This window comes from Drosophila albomicans, chromosome X (assembly GCF_009650485.2).
Source record: "Drosophila albomicans strain 15112-1751.03 chromosome X, ASM965048v2, whole genome shotgun sequence".
In the NCBI taxonomy this organism is placed as follows: domain Eukaryota; kingdom Metazoa; phylum Arthropoda; class Insecta; order Diptera; family Drosophilidae; genus Drosophila; species Drosophila albomicans.
Genome location: NC_047627.2, coordinates 26,831,108 through 26,850,469, shown reverse-complemented (window position 1 = coordinate 26,850,469; position 19,362 = coordinate 26,831,108). Strand labels below are relative to the sequence as shown.

The following is a 19,362-nucleotide window of genomic DNA, read 5'->3' as shown; positions in this document are numbered from 1 at the left end:
TTCTTATGTGTTTTGCTTTGACAAAAGTTATTTAAACAAAAAAACAAAAAAAAACCTCTAAATGAAAATTGTTATTGAAACTTGTTTATATTATATATTTTTCAAACTTCAACTGAACACATTCAACTAGTCTCAACAAATCAAATCAAATCAAATTCTATGCAAAAAAAAAAAAAATCAATGAAAAAAAAATATGAAATCAAATACCCGCAATCACATTCCCACAATCCCGTACGCCTCTCTCCCCTCAATGAGTCTATCATTTATGCGTTGGACGTGCTACAAACTTAACCTCAAAATGTATATTGAAAGATCTCTTAAAGCAAAAACAAAAAAAAAAAAAAACAGAAAAAAACAAAAACAAAATGTTGAATTTACCGTTTACGTTTATGTTCTCTCGTCTTTCATTCAGTTCGATCTAAGTTCTATATGTACTATTTTCCTTACTCTTCTCCTTATTTACAATCCTTTCTTACTTTATGGCCTAACCTAACAAAAAAAAAAAAAAAAAAAATGATAATCTGAAATATGAAATCAAAAAAAAAAAAAAATGTATAGTTACAACTGTCGCTTAACGCGCCACAAAATTTTCTCTTAGTTTGAGCTTTTTCTTTTCTTGCCTGCCTCAAATAAAAGTAAGGGTACTTAAAAAAAAACATACAAAAAAAAAAAAGAAAATGAAAAAATACTTAGCGCAAATAAAATTTTCCGTAATTTTCAAGTTTTACGTTTCATTTATGATCTTCATTTCTCGATTTCGGTTCAAGCTTCATTTCTCATTCTCGAACTCCACGTTTTGTCTATAATAATATGATTAAAAAAAAAAAAAAAAAAAAAAAAAACTGTTTCAAAAATCCAAAGCGAAAATAATGATAGCACTTCATTGAGTATGTGTGTTGTCTAGTGTTTTACCTCCTTGTGTTCGTCTAACCCTAAAAAAAAAACAATGACTATGAAATACTAAAAAAAAAAAAAAGAAAAAATACAAAAACACCTGTGTCTTAAAAAAGAGTCTCAAAGGTCGACACAACAAAGTCAAGAAACTTTGTTGTCAATATATAATTATAGAATTTTTTTTATATTATATAATTAGGTGAGAGTTGTCCCATACAGATAGCTGAAAAACAATATCTAATCTTAATCTTTACCAATTTCCTGATTTCAAACTAATTTTAAGTTTCCTTTTGATTTGTGTGCATTACGGGAAAAAGATTTCAATCTCGCAATGCTCTCCAAATTTCTTTCTGTTTTTGTTTTTAAAACGAAAATGAAAAACGAAAAAATCTAATACTTTCACGAAATTGTGTGAGTAAATTTTATCTCTGATTTGCTTGTGTTGAGTTCGTCAAGTATTTTCTTGGACTATGTTTTCTGTTGTTGTTTTTTGTGTTTGTTTCTATCTATGAATATGAATATATTCGATTCAAAAGAGTCTCTGAAGAATTGTAGTCGAAAAGTGTCCTTTTTTGTTGTTGTTTTTGATTTCTGATTTCTGATTTCCGATTTTTGACATTTGTTATCTAAGTATGAGAAAGAAAACAACCGATGAAAACCGCATACTGAATACAGAAGAAAGTAAACCAAAAACCATATTAAATACGAAAGCAAAACAAGGACTTAAAACTATTTTCGAATATATGAAAAAGTAGATTAAACAAAAAAAAAAAAGATCTATAGAGAAATTTGACTTGTGTGTTTCTACTTCGACTATTGTTTTTATTGACTCGTATAAGTCTATAAGTATATGTTTAATGATTTGATTTCACTTCAATTTCTTTCTTGAGTTCATCTTATGAAAACATTTTTACTGTAAATGTGTGTGTCTAAAGCGAATTGTTTTTGTTACAATTGTATTTTATGATTATGATTTGTAAGTAATGCTAAATATGTATACTAAATACATATATAAGATTCGATCTTTGGTTTTATTTAACAACAAACATTTAACCAACTAACCATACTAAAAACAAAAAAAAAATGAAGAAAAGTAAAGAAACCGAAACGAAACCATTTGAAAAAAAAAACAAACCCTTAAAATGAAGCCTGACGCCTGCTAAGATGTATCCCAAAAAAGTATCTTCGATATTCACTCCAAAAAAAAAAAAAAAGAAGTCTCTCTACCATCTGAATTAAGTGTGTTTGTCAAATGTGTTTTATGATTTCATTTGTAAAAGTGGCGTTTAATGTATTTTTCCGTTCGATTACATTGCTTTAGTTTCAAGCTAAGGAAGTATTTTAGGTATGCCTCTCATAAAAAAAACAAAAAAAAAAAAAAAAAAAAAAAAATGAAAAACATACAAAAATTTAACAATCTCAACTTGATGAAAATTCGTTAACGAAAAGCATTTTTGTCTTTTAATTTCTTTTTTATTGTCCTGTCAATTAATTGTGTACTGTCCTACTCTGTTGCTGTGGCTCGATACCTTCATGTTGTGTGCTAAACCAAACAATCCAAACAATCAAATCGAATTTCAACACAAATCAAATGCAATCCCAAAATGCAAATTACTACAAAAATCGAAAAAAAAAAACAAAATCCAAATCAAAATAACAAAAAAACAATCTCTTCATAAAAAATACGAATAAAAAAAAAATACAACGTATCAACTCGTGAATTTGTAGTCTCTTCTGGAGCTCGTTCACACCTTGGTAAGTCGAAAAAAAAATAAAAAAAAAAACCACACACAAAACAAAATAAAAAATACTTGAAAGGAAACAAACACAGGCGTATAAATGGTACTATCAACAACAAAAAAAAAAGAAGAACAACTTAAGAAAATACCATTGTACTTTTTGGCCTAGGCCTCAATATAGTCTCAATATTTAGTTGTCTCTCTCTTGATTTGCTTTCAACTTTTCCTACGTCATCTAAATGCATCGTTTTTCTGTTCCTTTCGTTTTTGATTGTATTCCATATTTGCATCAAAAACTTTTACTACACACTCCAATTTATTCGTATTCTTTATTCACTCATTCCATTCCTCCCAAAAAAAAAAGACAAGTAAAAGAATATCCAATTCGATTCACACAAATTACAGTCGAAAAAGTGCAACAAAAAAACGTAATTCTAATAAAAAACGTCCAACAAATTTATTTCCAATATGTCAATTTGATTAATTAACCTCTTCCCGCCGCTAGATGGCGCCCTTTCACCTCTACTTGTTGCACTTTCAACGACCTCTTTCCAGTTCCTCTCGCCCCTGCATTTAAATCGTATATTTTTTGCATTTCGTTTCTTTGCGAGCTTTTCGTTTACACTTTGCAAACCCAAAAGTCAACAATCCATTCATGTAAATAATATAAAACGTACACATATTAAATGTGACAACATCAACATAAAAAAAAAAGAAAACGAGGAGACTGCAAAAAATCCATATGTTTGTTTTTTTTCCGCACACATTTTCCACAATTTTCATGTCATTAATTTATGTTCCTTTAATATAATAATAATACCGATCAACAACAAAAAAAAATATATATACATTAAATAGCAAGCATACTTTTTTTAGGGCCATGCAAAAGAGTACTATAAAAAAAAAAAACAGAAAAAGAAAAAAAAAAACCGAAATCTGCAACTGCAAAAATAATAATAATCAAGTATATAAATATTTGTATGTGTTATGTGTACGTGTCTATGTGTATTTAGTTGATTATTTATTTATGTTTTTCCCTTTTCTGAATAACAAATATTAACACGCATACTAAAAACCAATACAAATACAACTACAGTAACAGTAAAAACAGTAACAACAACAACAACAACAACAAATACCCCCGAAAAATTCACACATCCGCAAACACATATAAACATGTAAAATGTCATACAATTTTTCTCGTCATTTCCATTTAATTTTCCGCATGAACAAACAAAATATTTAAAATTCTTTTTTCTTTTGTTGAATTTCGATTACTTTTTATATGTAATTCTCTCTCTCTCTCTCTCTGATTTAATAATCAAAACTCCAGTCACTCGCCCGTTACACACTCGTTACTCGCTACTCGCTACTCGTTACTTTCTCCACTCTCTCTCTCTCTCTGTCTTTCTCTCATATACACACAACCTTGCTCGCTACATCTTTCGTTACCACAACAACAAAAAAGTTCACCAAAAAGAAAATGAAAAGAAAAAAATAACTTAGCGAATCTCTTTCTCATTCACAAAATCCAAAATGTCGATCCGCTTAATATTTTTCGTTTCTTTTTATTCCATTCATCATCGTACCAAATTTCTCCCTTTCTCTCTCTCTCTCTTGTTTTGATTTATCCTTTTGATTTGATCAATGCTTTTTACAATAAATCGAAAATATACTCATCTTAATCAAATAGAAATGCTCTTTTGTTCTCACATGGTTTTCAATCTTTTTCAATTTAATTTGTTATCAACTATTTTAAGAATAAAACAAAACAAAAAAAAAAATAAAAAATCAGTGAGCAAGTCGAGACTTGCAGACGACAACATTAACAACAACAATATTTAAAAAAAAAAATACCAAAATATATAGGTGTTTAGTATATTGTGTATTTATTAAATACCAAAAACAGTTGTACATCTCTTTTTGTATCTCTAAATGTAACTCAAGAAAGAAAATGCAAAAAAAAAAACAAATAAAACCGATAATCGAATAAATATATATAACAACTATATATATGTAGACATATATATATATATATATATATCCTTATATGTTCAATCCTCCCCACAACAAAAAAAAGAAAATAACCCAAAAGAAAATCCCTCCCAACGTTTTCCCACGTGTCCTAATTGTCTGCGTCTAAGTCATTTGTTTATATGTTTTCCAAATACAACAACAACAACAACAACTTAACACAAACAAAACAATTGTCACCTCACACATCAACCCACACACACACACACTCTCACACACACACACCTAACGCTCTATAAAAAGCGCCCTGAAAAAGGTGCAAAACAAAAACAAACAAAAAGAAAGAAAATTTCAAATTGTATTACAAAAAAGTGAAATTCATGAAAAATTTTTACAACAATTCAGAATGCAAATTTTTTTCACAATATTTTCTTAATAGATTTTTTTCGTTTCGTTTCGTTCATTTTTTTTCCTGTATGTTTTCAACAATAATTAACTAAAGATGTAAACGTTTTGTTTAAAATAATTTTCAGTTTTTTTTTTTTTGCTCTCTTCCATTTTTTTTAATTGTGCATAAAAATGTGATATTTTTCATGGTGCTGAGGTAATTGATATCTTTTGCCTAGTTGTTTATCGAAATAATCGATGACGATGAGAGCTATACATATTTATAACTCTGTGCTCTGTTAATGAACTCAAGTAATTAACTAATTGTCGAACTCATTAAATATTTAATTAACACACACCTGACGAAGAGGTGAAAAAAAAACAAAAGAATTGACTTTAAATTGAGCTTAGATTTTTAAGAATGTATTTTACGATTTTATTGATTATATTTCGACTGAAGTGTAGACAGTTATATGAAATCATTGAAAGCTAAGTCAACAATATTTTAACAGCTTCAGATTTACGTAATTATAGCATATCCGCTATAAGCTCTGATTAGATTACCTCTGCCCCCTTATCTTAAAAGTGTAACTCTTATAATTCTTTATTGCAGCTTGAATATGTATTTTTATTTCCCAAGCTTGTTTGTTGCATTTATTCCTCGGACTTTGTTTAGCCCAAGAGCTTTCTTTGGCCTTACTTATTTCACTATCTATCTAGCTATAGTTTGGAGTGGAATGAATGGAGAGAGAGAAAGGAAGAGAGAGCGGGGAAAGAAGTTCTCTGTTGTTGCTCTGTTGACAGCATAACCATAATCGCAGGCGATTGCTTTGCATCGTTTCTGGTTAGCTGCCGCTTATAGTACAGCTATATACACACAGATATCTATATATATATACATATATATTTATAAGTATATATATATATCTATTCTACGACACCGACAACGACACCGCAACGCAATTATAAGGCAAGTGGAGGAGGATGCCATGGAAACTGGGTGACATTGTTGTCCTTGTTGTTGTTGCTTGCCGATAAAATGAAATCCAAGTAAATGCGATACGGGCGTATCTTGTGAAGAGATAGAGGAACGGGAAGGGGGTGAGCTAGGTGGGGGGGGGGATTCTAGGGTTTCGAGACGGAGACGCTTGAGACGACGCCCCACGAATGTCGCCTTGTCAACGTCTTTTGGCTAGAGCGGGTTTTGGCTTTTGTCTGTTTTCTTTTTACTTTTCACTCCTCTGTGTGTGTGTGTGTGTGTGTATGTGTTTTTTCTTGCCTCTCCACCTCGTTTGCCTTTTGTGCCGCCTCAAGTGGAGAGGAGAGCGAGAGAGGGGGGCATAGCTAAGAAGGAACAATGCTCGTTGAAAAGTTTTTGCTACTTGCAACGGCAACGGGCAAATGCAAAAATTGTTAACAATAGAAATAAAGGCGAAGAAGCAGCAGACGTCGAAAAAAAAAACACACACACAGAGAAAGAGAGAGAGAACGGAGTGAGCAACAACAATAACAAAAGAGAACAACAACAATAAAGGCTGACTAAAAATTAAACAATAAACAATGGCGGGGCGACTATAGATTACTTCCTGTTTTTGGCTTCCATTTTGGGTTGACTTTTTCCCTGACAACAAGGACGTCGAAAGAAGAATCGTAAGGGATGGGAGAGGGAAGAGGGGAGAGGGGGACGAACTCCGTTGGCAATGCCCTTTTGTTGGTAGTTGAAGCAGCGGCGGCAACCATAAGGAAACGCGCCTTCGTTGCTTTGCCTTGTCCTTGGCAAACGGCGGCGCCATTTCCATCTTTGTCTAACTGTGTGTGTGTGTGTGTGTGTGTGTGTGTGTGTGTGTGTCTCTCTCTGTGTATGTGTGTGTGTGCGGTTAGTTACCCGCTAAGTGGTTTTTGCCACAGCCAGAACAACAAACAGTCAGTCGCCAGGCTAATGTATATTCACATTGCTGCCTTCTCATATTTGCACAGTTAGTTGCCCTTGTGCTTTTGTTTTTCATTTAAACTGATTAACTAGCCTCGCTCTCTCTTTCACTCTCTCTCTCTCTCTCTCTCTCTCTCTGCTTATCTGTCAGCTCAAGTGGAGAACAAACTGCAGCAGCAGCTCAACTCAAACCAAATCGCTGGCAACTCCATCAAAAAGTCAGCAACAGATTTGGCTGCGTTTTCTTCTTTTCACTCAAGTCAAGTCGGCTTAAACCTGGCAGCAAAGACAACAACTACTTCAGCAGTCTAAGCAGCTGAGCGACATTTGTTCTACAGATTAACATATTTGCAGGGGACTTCAAGGAGTATAAAGCTGTTGAAGCTTCTGAATTCTTACGATCTTGCAAACATAATTCATGTTGTGTATGCATTGCGTGATGTGTGCATAAGAACTGACTTTATTGAATATGTATGTATAAGTAATTGGTGATTACAGAGTTGCCAGATTATTATTAGTATAATAATGTACGATAGTATTATTGTTAGTGAGGAGAGATTTTAAAGTTTTTAATTTCAGTATGTATAACAATTCATAAAGTGTTTGTATTCAGAACGAAAATGAGAATTGCACAAATTTAAATTTAATAGTAAATTGTTTGTCAGTTGATTAATGCTAAGTTTTCTTTTACTGAGCTATTTCTAAATCTTCTCTATCACATCTTCTTCTTAAGATCCTTGATTCAATCTCAGATGTTTTTCACATCGTCTTCTCCATTGATTCAGATTAAGATTTACTTCACATCTTCTTAATCTTTTTAATTCAATCTTAGATATTCTTCACATCTTCTTCTAAAGATCTTCGATTCAATGTTTGATTTTCTTCACATCTTCTTTTTCTCTTCGCTTCACATCTCAAAATGCGCCTCACTTAAAAAAAAGCGTTGCCTACTTTTGTGGGCCACAAATTAATACTCAGCGTTGTGCAAGTTTCTTCGATTGCAACATTTTGTTGTCACATTCTGCACATATTTGAATTATTTCTTGACTTCTTCATTGCATTGAATATTTGCTTATCGTATTCACTACTTAAGGTCGATCTAATTTCCCATTTTCTTCTCCTTAATCCTTCTAATGTATCTATAGAAATTGAGTCAAAGATTTCGACAGTCTTCAGCCATTAAAAACTTAATTATAAACTAAAAAAGACTTTTTAATGTTTAGTCTTTCTACTTTATACATTTCTTTTCTCTAGTGATTAGTCATTTAGTATTTTCCTTCGCTCTTCAGCTTTGCTTTCAATTGTTTCTGCTTACCAAATAAGCTATAAAATGCGCTTTGCATTCTGCGTTTTTGTGGTCTTCTTCATGCGAAGCTGTTGAGCACAATATATGACTGCAGATTTATGCCGATTTCAGGCAATTTGTGTGTGTGTGTGTGTGTGTGCAACAGAATGTTGCACGTATTGCATGTATAAATTAAAAACTTGCCACGCCGAATGTTTTCATAGTCATTGTCGCTTTTGCTCGTTCCATTGTTGTTATCAATGACTGAGGAAGCGAAGGAGAAAAAGAATGGGGAGACAGTCAGCTTCTGCCTTCATCTCTCTCTCTCTCTCGGTATTTCACTCCGTCTCTCTCTCTCTCTCTCTCTCTCCTCTCTGTCTGTCGCTATCTTGGCTGTTGTTAATGTCAGGAATCGCCGTGGCAGTGTGAAGAAAAAAGCACAAAAATTACAGCGTACAAGTTGCACATAAACCAAAATTAATACCCGTATAAGTTACAGACACACACACACACACAGAGCAGACACCAGACTCAAAGGCAGCGACAGAGACAGCAGTCAGTGTGCGAGCGAGAGGGGAGAGAGGGAGAGAGACATACTGACAGCAAAGGAAGACAGCCTTAAATAGCCTGCGCTTCAGCCTGACTGCAAACTAAATGTGTTACTGCCAAAGAGTGGGAAAAGAAAGGGAAGGGAAGGGAGGAAGGTTAAAGCGAGGCGGGTGGGGCGCCCAATAGAAATGGCAACAAACTGTAGGGAAAAATAGTAGCTGCAAAAAAAAAAAAAACGAGTGGGGAAAAAGCGAAGAGAAATTCGCGGAATTTTCTGCTGCAGTCGCAGTAAAAAGCGAGGCGAAAAAATGTCGACGGGAGCCCAACAAAAAAGGGGGAAAAAAAATAAAAAACGAGGAGAAAAAACCGTAAAATACATTGGCCCAAAAGGCAAGAAGGGAACTGAGAAAGAGAGAGGAAGAGAGGGGAAGAGAGAGAGGACAACTGCCGGCAGTTTGCGTTGTGTGCTTTGGCTATAGTTATGGCCGCTGCTGCGGTTGCAGTCCAAGTCCGTCCGTATGTGTATGTGTGTGTGTGTGTGTGTGTGCATAGGTGTGCCAACTATATATGTGTGTGTGCACTCAATATAATTTAATATTTTTCGATAGCAACAGCAGCTGAAAGTAATTACTTTTATGTGAGATTAGATATATTTATGTGTGTGTGTCGAGCGTCGAGCTTATGACCATAACACTGCCCCCGTCCATGTCCCCTCCCCCTTCGCACGCCCTGCCACGCCCGCTTTGCTAATTCGACATCAGCACAAAATTTTTTAATGGTTGCAAGAGCGACAAACCAGAGAGAGAGAGAGAGAGAGGCGAGCATGTTGCAGGCAACAGGATAGTGAAGTTATGCCTGGATTTTAGTTAGTTGTGTGAGGAGTAGTGAGGGAAGTAGAGAGAGGGGTAGAGAGAGAGAGGAGTGGTAATAGAAATAGTGAGAGGAGTGGTAAGAAGAGAATTGAGAGAAGTGGTAAGGGAAGTAGTCAGAGGAGTCGAGGGAGAAGTTGAGAGAGAAGTATAGAGAGCAGTATTGAGGGGAGTAGTGAAAGGAGTAGTCGCAGGAGTAGTCAGTGGAGTAGTGAGTGAAGTAGGAAGAGGAGTGTATTGAAAGGAGCAAAGAAAGGAGTTGTAATAGAAGTAGTGGGAGAAGTAGAGAGAGGAGTAAAGAGAAAACTACCAAGGGGAGTAGTGAAAGGAGTAGTCGCAGGAGTAGTCAGTGGAGTAGTGAGTGAAATAGGAAGAGGAAGAGTAATGAGAGGAGCTGTAATAGAAGTAGTAAAAGAAGTAGAGAGAGGAGTAAAGAGAAAACTACCAAGGGAGTAGTGAAAGGAGTAGTCGCAGGAGTAGTCAGTGGAGTAGTGAGTGAAATAGGAAGAGGAAGAGTAATGAGAGGAGCTGTAATAGAAGTAGTAAAAGAAGTAGAGAGAGGAGTAAAGAGAAAACTACCAAGGGGAGTAGTGAAAGGAGTAGTCGCAGGAGTAGTCAGTGGAGTAGTGAGTGAAATAGGAAGAGGAAGAGTAATGAGAGGAGCTGTAATAGAAGTAGTAAAAGAAGTAGAGAGAGGAGTAAAGAGAAAACTACCAAGGGGAGTAGTGAAAGGAGTAGTCGCAGGAGTAGTCAGTGGAGTAGTGAGTGAAATAGGAAGAGGAAGAGTAATGAGAGGAGCTGTAATAGAAGTAGTAAAAGAAGTAGAGAGAGGAGTAAAGAGAAAACTACCAAGGGGAGTAGTGAAAGGAGTAGTCGCACGAGTAGTCAGTGAAGTAGTGAGTGAAATAGGAAGAGGAAGAGTAATGAGAGGAGCTGTAATAGAAGTAGTAAAAGAAGTAGAGAGAGGAGTAAAGAGAAAACTACCAAGGGGAGTAGTGAAAGGAGTAGTCGCACGAGTAGTCAGTGAAGTAGTGAGTGAAATAGGAAGAGGAAGAGTAATGAGAGGAGCTGTAATAGAAGTAGTAAAAGAAGTAGAGAGAGGAGTAAAGAGAAAACTACCAACTGGAGTAGTAAAAGGAGTAGTCGCAGGAGTAGTCAGTGGAGTAGTGAGTGAAATAGGAAGAGTAATAAGAGGAGCTGTAATAGAAGTAGTGGGAGAAGTAGAGAGAGGAGTAAAGAGAAAACTACCAAGGGGAGTAGTAAAAAGAGTAGTCGGGGAGAGTGGGAAATGGGGCACGATGGCTTGCTGTTGTGGCCAGAGCCATAAGTTTTAGTTGGCTTTACAATTTTTTACAATATTATCGCAGTTGCCGCTATTGTTGTAGTTGTAGTTACTGTTGTTGTTATTCCTTTTTGCATTTAAGTGAAGTGCAAACGACACAAACTGAAACTGAAAACTGCGGGCAAACAAAACAAAACAAAACACAACAAAACAGAACAGAACAAAATAGAACAAAGCAGCAAAAAAGTGGAAACGATTTCGCCCCGTTGCCATGCACTATGAACTGCAATGCCAGCGGATTGTATAATGGCTTCATGTAACTATAAAATGCATAAGCTGTGCGCCATTGTTGTGCCACCTTCCGTTCTATTCACTCATCTCTCTCTCCCTCTCTCTCTCTCTCTCTCTCTCTCTCTTTCTCTGTCCAAAGGCCGAACAATGACAGCTCTAAAGAGCCGCATGTCAATCTCTGCTTAATTCGCTATTTGTTAGCATTAGAACAAGCAAATCGATGTACTATATTCTTTAATACTTTGCTGTATTTAATATAAAGTAATAATGAATAGAATTTATATTCAAATATATTTATATAAAGGAAAGTAATAATAAATAGCATTTGTACTTAAAATATATTTATAAAAAGGAAAGTAATAATAAATAGCATTTGTATTTAAATATATTTATAAAAATGTCTCAGTTTTATGTAGGAAAAGTATATTACAAAATTATCTCCCAGGAAAAAGAATTTTTGGGCATATTCATTGCTGATGTTTGTCTTCTATCTTCTACTCACGATTCTTGCAATTCCTTAATTTGTAAACTTTTTGCTTAGCTACAAGCTTGGATGAATTCTGTTATTCAACTGACGTTTATTTCTTGAAATTCTAGGTCTTATATAACTTTTAAATTGATTTATCTCTAAGCGAACCCTTTTCTATTTTAACGTTTATATGATGCAACACATAAACAGTTGACATCCTCAAGTGAAGTAGTTACACTGATCATGTCACTGAGTTGTGCGTGAGATACATTTTTATTATCTTATCTTAGCTGGTGAAGTATTTATTTAGTCTTAGGCTAACTCGGTAAACTGTGACGTGAGTGAATTGAATATAAGATTATAGAATCCGAAAGTGAAATAGAGAATTGAAAATGTAGTAAAATATTTATGGATAGCAAATAAATATTTTACTATATTTTGAACTCTCCATTTCGCAATCCTTTCTAACAGATCTTTGATCTCAGTTCTTGCTTCTTTTCTTCGAAATTCCTTTAGTCGATTTATCAATTAAGTTGCTTCTTTTGCAAATCTCTGCGATATTCTCTTTCTTTTCACTGTGTCATAATCCCCACTTTAAAATTTTTTGCTTTGCTTTGCAACAGCATTCAAGATAGTCGGTATTGTAATCTTTGAATTGATCATTTGAAGTGTCTGCGCCAAAGCTTAAGTCCAGCTGCCATTCCGAGCTGAGCATTCAAATGAGCATGAGGAGAGGTGTGGAAAGGGGCGGGAAGGGAGGTGGAAAGCATCCTCCTACTTTGCTTGCAACTCAATATAACATGTGTAATCTTCTTATGGGCAAACAAAATGACATCTTTGCTGGCAGCTGGCAATCGAATACGCTTCACCCTAACCTCACTCTCTGCCCAGTCTGTCTGTCTGTCTGTCTGTCTGTCCATCCGTCTGTCTGTCTTTCTGTCTGCCCGCACTTGGCTCAATTTGTTTTGTGTGCGTCAAATTGGACAGCCAAATGGTGGCATAGCCAGGTGGCAATGTTGCCTTAATCTGAGCAAGCAGCAGCAACATCATGAGGCAAACGCTCCTCTGTCTTCACCTCCACTTCCGCCTCCCTACTTTTGCTGTGGCAGGCAATGAATGTCTGGTTTTAAGTATGCAGGCAGTCATGCCTCAACCTCCCGCCCACTTCCCCTTTGCTTGCCAAGGACTTGTCCTGCTTACTTAGTGGTATGGCTAAAGTGACGACACATGCTCTCTTTCTCTTCCTCTTCTTCTACTGTGTGTGTGTGTGTGTGTGTGGCATTTACATATCGTCTCTATCTTGGACTTATGCCAGTCTTCCAATCTAACAGCTGCCCCCCTCCCACTACCCCTCCTTCACCGTTCAGTGTCGCTGCAGCTTTTATGCAAATTTACAAAGTGCAAATTACACGCTACTAAAGGTTTTTCACTCTCAGCTCCCTGGCGCCCCCTATCGGACACGTTTGGCGCTTGCATCGCTGTGTGTGTGTGTGTGTGTGTGTGTGTTGGTAAATGGCAAACTTAAAAATTCTATTCAAAGTTTTCTATGAGCTTCTCTCTCTCTCTCTCGCCCACCTTTAGCTATTTATTTATTATGTCTTTTTTTTCACTCGCTCTCCCTCTCCCTCTCTCTCTCTCTCTTGTCTCCTATTCTCTTCGAGCTTTGCTATTCTTCTCACAATGAAGCTTCACAATCTCAGTCATTGCCTGCGGCAAAATGTCTCTCTACCGCTTCAAATAATGCTTTGATATCACTTATTCTATCAATGGAAATCAAAGGCAGTCTTTGCCACAAGTCAAGCTGCTTCGTAGCTAAATATCAAATTGAATTGCCAGTGTTGCACAACGCTAAAACATCGATACAATCTCAAATGAATAACTTTACACTCCATTCTGCATAAGATTCTCAAGACATTTCTGCGTTTTTTCTATACTATAGCTATAACTTTAAAAGCAACTCAATTTCTTACCTTAGCCAGCAATTATTTGGAATTTACCCTTACTTAATTTGAAAATTCCTTTTTCAGCTGCATTTTCAAATTTTACAATTTACGTTTCAATACTTTCAACTTTTTTGGCTCCTCTGAAATAATATTCACAATATTTCATTTAAATTTTCACAAACAATTTCAAAAGGTTGCTCACTTTTTTTGTGAACCATTCTTGAGCGTATTATTTAGACATTTTTGAATAAGACTTCAAAATAATGATATTAATTTTTTTATTTAGGTAATCAAAAGAAAACAAGTTTGCAATATTTTTAATAAAATGCGAATTCTTCAGCATAGTTTCCATTTCATTTGCTTTCAATTGCTCAACTTTTTACCTTATTTTCCTGTAGTCCTTTTGCTGTCTCTTTTCACGCCATTTTTCCCCACTGTGCAACTTCATTACCTTTTTCTGTCCCGTTCTTACGCTATTTTGCCCCACTGTGCAACTTCCTCGCTTTTTTTTTTGGGGAGCCTCTTTAATATTTTCTATGCATAACTTTTTCACTTTTTTTCTCGCTCTCGTAGTAAGATGTGAAAATTGGCGAAAGTGCAGCGTACATATATGCCTCTCTTTCTCACTCCCTCATCTCTTTCTTTCACTCCCCTCTCTCTCTCTCTCTCTCTCTCTCTCCACTTCATAGCTGTGCAATGCTGAGGCCGTAAAGAGTCGCAGCTAACGCTACATAAAGCACATTTATCGTGGTTACAAAAGCGTAAAAGAAAAGTGTGGCGCACCATTCCCCCCCCCCCCCTCTCTCTCTCTCTCTCTCTCTCTCTCTCTCTCTCTGCAGTCTGCACTCTTCTGCCTTGGCTGTCGCCTTGACTGCGTTTGCTGCCGCTGAAAAATGTTTCAAAAACTGTTTCAGGCTAAATGAACATAAAGCGAAAGGAATACCGGGCTTGTGTTCCTCTCTCTCTCTCTCCCCTCTCTTTCGCATGGCCTGCAGCCTTGCCTTTGTTTCTAAGCAGCAGCAGATGAGTGAGAGAGAGAGAGAGAGCGAGAGGAAGAGGAAGAGGGATCGACAAACGCTTTCAGCTGCTGCTTCTTTCTCTGCTGCTCATCGCAACGTTGCGAAAATAAAGCCAAATTAAAATTATATACTTTTGCCCCCGCTTGCTGTGTGTAAGTGTGTGTGTGTGTGTGTGTGTGTGTGTGTGGGTGCCCTTTTGTAGCATGTGCAAAAGTCAACTAAGTCGTCCTCAATTTTTATGATGAGACGACGCTGCGCCGCGTTGCGTTTGAGTTTTGAGTTTGAGTCTGAGGTTGCCTCTCGTTGTTGTTGTTGCTGTTGCTGTTGTTGCAACTGCTGCTGCTGCTGCAGGCGTTTGGCTTACCGCGACACACAAAGTGGCAGCAACAGACGCCAGACAACAGAGAAAGCACGAAGAGAGACGAAGAAAGTCGAGAGGGGGGCGACTCTCTAACTGCCTCTTGGGCTCAAATGAATGGCTGACGAAAACGCGCTTTATGAATGGCCGCAAAGCAGACGTCGACCAAACCTGCTGCTGCCCCCCGCCCCCCTCTATTACCACCTCTCACTCTCCCTTGAAGCTAAGCCGCTGTGTGGCCAACAAACTTGGCAAAGAAAAGAAATTAAATGCACTTCCTTTATGCGCCAAGCTGAGCTCATATTTTCGAGGCGCCAGCAGCATTTTTTTCCCTCCCAACTCTTTCTCTCTCCTTGGCCACACAATGCGCTAATAATGAAAGTGCACTTTTGACACAAAAGGTGGCTGACTCTCTGTGTGTGTGTGGCGACAATGCCAAAGACCCTTTCCCCTCTCCTCTTATTTGAGCTGAGAGGCAGCAGCATCTTGACTGCTTTATTGCTCATTCGCTGCAAACGGCGATTAGACCCAAAACTCCGAGATGAAACCGAGGCTGAGGAAAACGTTGATGACAGGGGAAAGGAAGAAGTCAGCAGTCAGAATGCAACGTCAGGGGAAAAGAAAAAGTCAGTAGAAGAAAGGAAGAAGTCAGCAGTGATGAGACCAAAACTAAGGAAAACATCCAGAACATGGGAAGGGAAGAAGTCAGCGGTCAGAAGGGACCAAAAAGAGGCGACGATTGCAATGACAGGGGAAGTGAAGAAGTCAGTAGAAGAAGGAAAGAAGTCAGCAGTGATGAGACCGAGTCTGAGGAAAACTTTGACGACAGGGGAAGGAAGGAAGTCAGCAGTCAGAAGTGACTAAAGGGAGGCGACGACTGCACTGACAAGGGAAAGGAAGAAGTCAGTAGAAGAAGGGAAGAAGTCAGCTGTGATGAGACCAAAACTGAGGAAAACGTTGATGACAGGGGAAAGGAAGAAGTCAGCAGTGGCTAGTAAAAGAGAAGCAACGACTGCAATGACACGGGATAGAAAGAAGTCAGCAGCGGTAAGACTGAGTCTGAGGAAAACTTTGACGACAGGGGAAGGGAAGAAGTCAGCAGTCAGAAGTGACTAAAGGGAGTGGACGACTGCACTGACAGGGGAAAGGAAGAAGTCAGTAAAAGAAAGAAAGAAGTCAGGAGTGATGAGACCGAAACTGAGGAAAACGTTGACGACCGGGGAAGGGAAGAAGTCAGCAGTCAGAAGCGACGACTGCACTGACAGGCGAAAGGAAGAAGTGACTAAAGGGAGGCGACGACTGCAATGACCTCGCACGAGATTAGCAATTTTGTGGCCTGGCTTTCACTTCACTTCAGGTCTGTTCGCATTGTTCGCAACGAGGCCAATGGCAATAGACTAGATTACAGCACAAAGCTGCTGCCAGCGTCTGCATTAGCATCAGCGTTTTTTTTGTTTTGTGTGGCGGCAGCCAAATAACGTCATAATTCTAAGTGCGCTTCGAAAGCTGATTGAAAAGCAACGCAGGAGGAAGCTGAGAGAGGGTGAAGCGAAAAGACAGTTTTATCACACACAAAAATTGCTTGAACTGATCTTAACTTAACTGCTTTTTATCTCTCTCTGTCTCTGTGTCTCTGGTTATCGCTGGCTTTGTTTACTCTCCCTTTCTCTCTCTCTCTCTCTCTCTCTCTCTCTCTTTCGCTATCTCTGTCTTTCTTTTCATTCCCGCTCCCTTTGTTTGCCTTCTTTTGCGCTCTCTTAAAATCAAAGCAAACTCGAAAGCGCTTTCAAAAGCCTGTCACAAGAAAGATGACGGGGCGTATGAGTAATTTACTTGTATATCATGTGTGTGTGTGTGTGTTTGTGTGTGTGGCAAAGGTCAAGAAATGAAAGCAGCTCTCAAAGAGGTTCTCAAGCAGGTCGTCTCTGCAGTGAAACTAAATCAAATAAATAATAAATGAAACGAAACGAAACGAATCAAATGCGAAATAAAAATCAATGGCACTCACCACTTCAATGAATTGGAATACACACAGACACACACATGTGTATGTATGTCTTGGGTGTGCGTGTGCGTGTGTGTATGTGTGTGTGATGGCTGGCACACATGCAATTTGCTTTTCGGTTTGATTTCAAATAAAATTGTGCTTCAATGAATCGAATTGAAGCAGCAAAAATGAAACGAGCTGAGGCATAAGCACACACACACACACACACACACACATACAGTTGCAGTGAACAGACTGTACAAATAAGCAGCAGCTGCTGTTGAAGGCGGAAGTCGAATGAAACGATGAAGCTGCTGCCTCTGCAGTCGTCTGCCTCGGCATTTGGTCAATTGCAATTAGAAGTCAGTGCAGGAGAAAGCAAAAGAGGTGGAAAAGCAGGCTGAAAGAGTGTGGACAAGGAGAAGGATGAAGAGAGGGGGACAAGGGGGCAGCAAGAAGCGCGTGTATCTTTGACCCAAATATTGTACATTATGTGTTTATGTACACAGCGTAAAGAGCTGAGAGCATGAGTTGATAGCAGCAGTAGAGGAGGAGGGAAAAGGGAGCAGGAGGGGAAGGAGAGAAGCACCAGCCAAGCAGCAGTTGAAGTGTGCATGTGTGTGTGTGTGTATGTGCGAGGCTTGAGAAATTGCAACACTTGAAAAGTTGAAAATGTTTTCGAGAACTTTGGCAAAAAGTTCGCTGTGCCAAGCGTCCTCTCTCCTTCCCCTCTTTCTCCCTCTTTCTCCCTCTTTCTCCCTCTCTTCGCCCCGCTAAATGGGCTACCTGATGATGACGTTGTGCCTGCAACTACTTCTCCCCCCCTCCCTCAGCGCACATTGAAGCGTCCGGCGATAATTAGTGCAAACAATTGCGCCATTTCAAACTCGAGTTGAACGCGCAACACTGCGGCATTTTGTTTCAAGGTTTTTGTGTGTGCGCGCCGCAGCGCTAGCCACGCCCCACGCTCCACGCCCCCTTTCCATTACACATATTTTGCTGTTTTTTTTTTGTTTGTTTTTCGCCCTTCTCATCCTCATCGAAATTGGCAACTGCAAACCGGATATCGCTTCTTGCTTCTCAATTCCTTAACAATACGTTCGCTCTCCTGTTGCCTGTCAGCCTGCCAGGGTTGCCAGGGTTGCCATAGCTGCTGGCAGGCGCAGCTGCCTCATTAAAATGAATAACATTGTTTTCGCCTCTCGGTGCGTGTTCGGTATTAGGTTTTCAGGTCAAAGTGAAAATGTCATTTGTTTGTAAAAAAAATAAAGCAAATAGAAACATTTATCCAGGGTTGACAGGCAGGTCGATAATTATCTTGAAAAACAAATAGGTGTACTCAAAATGAAAAACACAAAGCTCAATATCAGTTTCAAAATTCCTGCAAAAAGTTATCGCCACGTCAAAAAAATATCACATTTTCCCATAGGGAAAATTACGCTTTAATTTTCGTTACAATTTTCATAATTTTTCATTATTCATTTCGTTTCGTTTAAAGAGTGAAATATTTACTTTTACGTTTACTTGTGCAATTCAAGAACTTAGTGTGTTTATCGTTAATCGTTTATCGATAGATTATCAAACGAAACGTACAAAACTACAATATTTAAGTATTTTCCTATTATCTCTATAATTCTCTCTCTCTCTCTCTCTCTCTGTCTCTCTTAATTCGCATAGTTGTATAACTACATATAACTTCATACATATGAAAATATTTAGATATATATTCTGCATGCATATTTTCGATACATTTTTCTCTCTTAGAGATGCGCGGTTTGCTGAGCGCAACGATAACGATAATGATATCGATAACGATAACTTTACCGATGGCGATGCCGACAACGACAACGATGCCGATAATCGATAAACGATAATGACACTGACAACTTTTCCGATAACTTTATCGATAACAATAACCATAACGATACTGATAAAAGCAACACTACCGATAACGATACCTATAACGACAACAATGATCATAACGATAACGATAACAATAACTCTACCGATAACAATTATCGATAAATTGCGCTCAGCAATCGCAATCGCCAAAAAATAAATCCTGCACAGTTTTCATCATCTTTATGTACACTTTAAAATACCCTGTAGTTGAGTTAATGACCGCGAGCAGCTCTATTCTTCCTCTTCCCCGAAATATCCTCAACAATTCCTGAGAACAGATTGTCGTTTAACTGTTTCGATAAGTAAACATATTCCACATCGATTTGGCCTCTTTGGGCTCTCTATTTCTCTCTCCACATCGCTGCCGCGTGTCGCTTTTTGCACTTGAACGAACAAAAATGAAAAGAATATGTGAGAAATGAATATAAAAAAAAAAAAAAATAGCTAAGCATTTGGAGTACTTTTTTTTATACTTTGTAGCCAA

General features: G+C 37.7%; 1 protein-coding gene across 7 annotated transcripts in view; it reads left to right on the top strand.

Annotated features, from left to right (window-relative positions):
- Nucleotides 1-19,362, top strand: part of LOC117566630 (teneurin-a) — a 219,781-nt gene that overhangs the window by 171,298 nt on the left and 29,121 nt on the right. For 5 of the 7 annotated variants that reach the window (XM_034246182.2, XM_034246174.2, XM_034246197.2 and 2 more), the window contains exon 12: nucleotides 2,623-2,649. The exons of the other annotated variants lie outside the window; for them this stretch is intronic. In XM_034246182.2, the coding sequence (XP_034102073.1) occupies nucleotides 2,623-2,649 (27 nt within the window). The remainder of the gene's footprint in view (nucleotides 1-2,622; nucleotides 2,650-19,362) is intronic. 7 annotated transcript variants of the gene reach the window in all.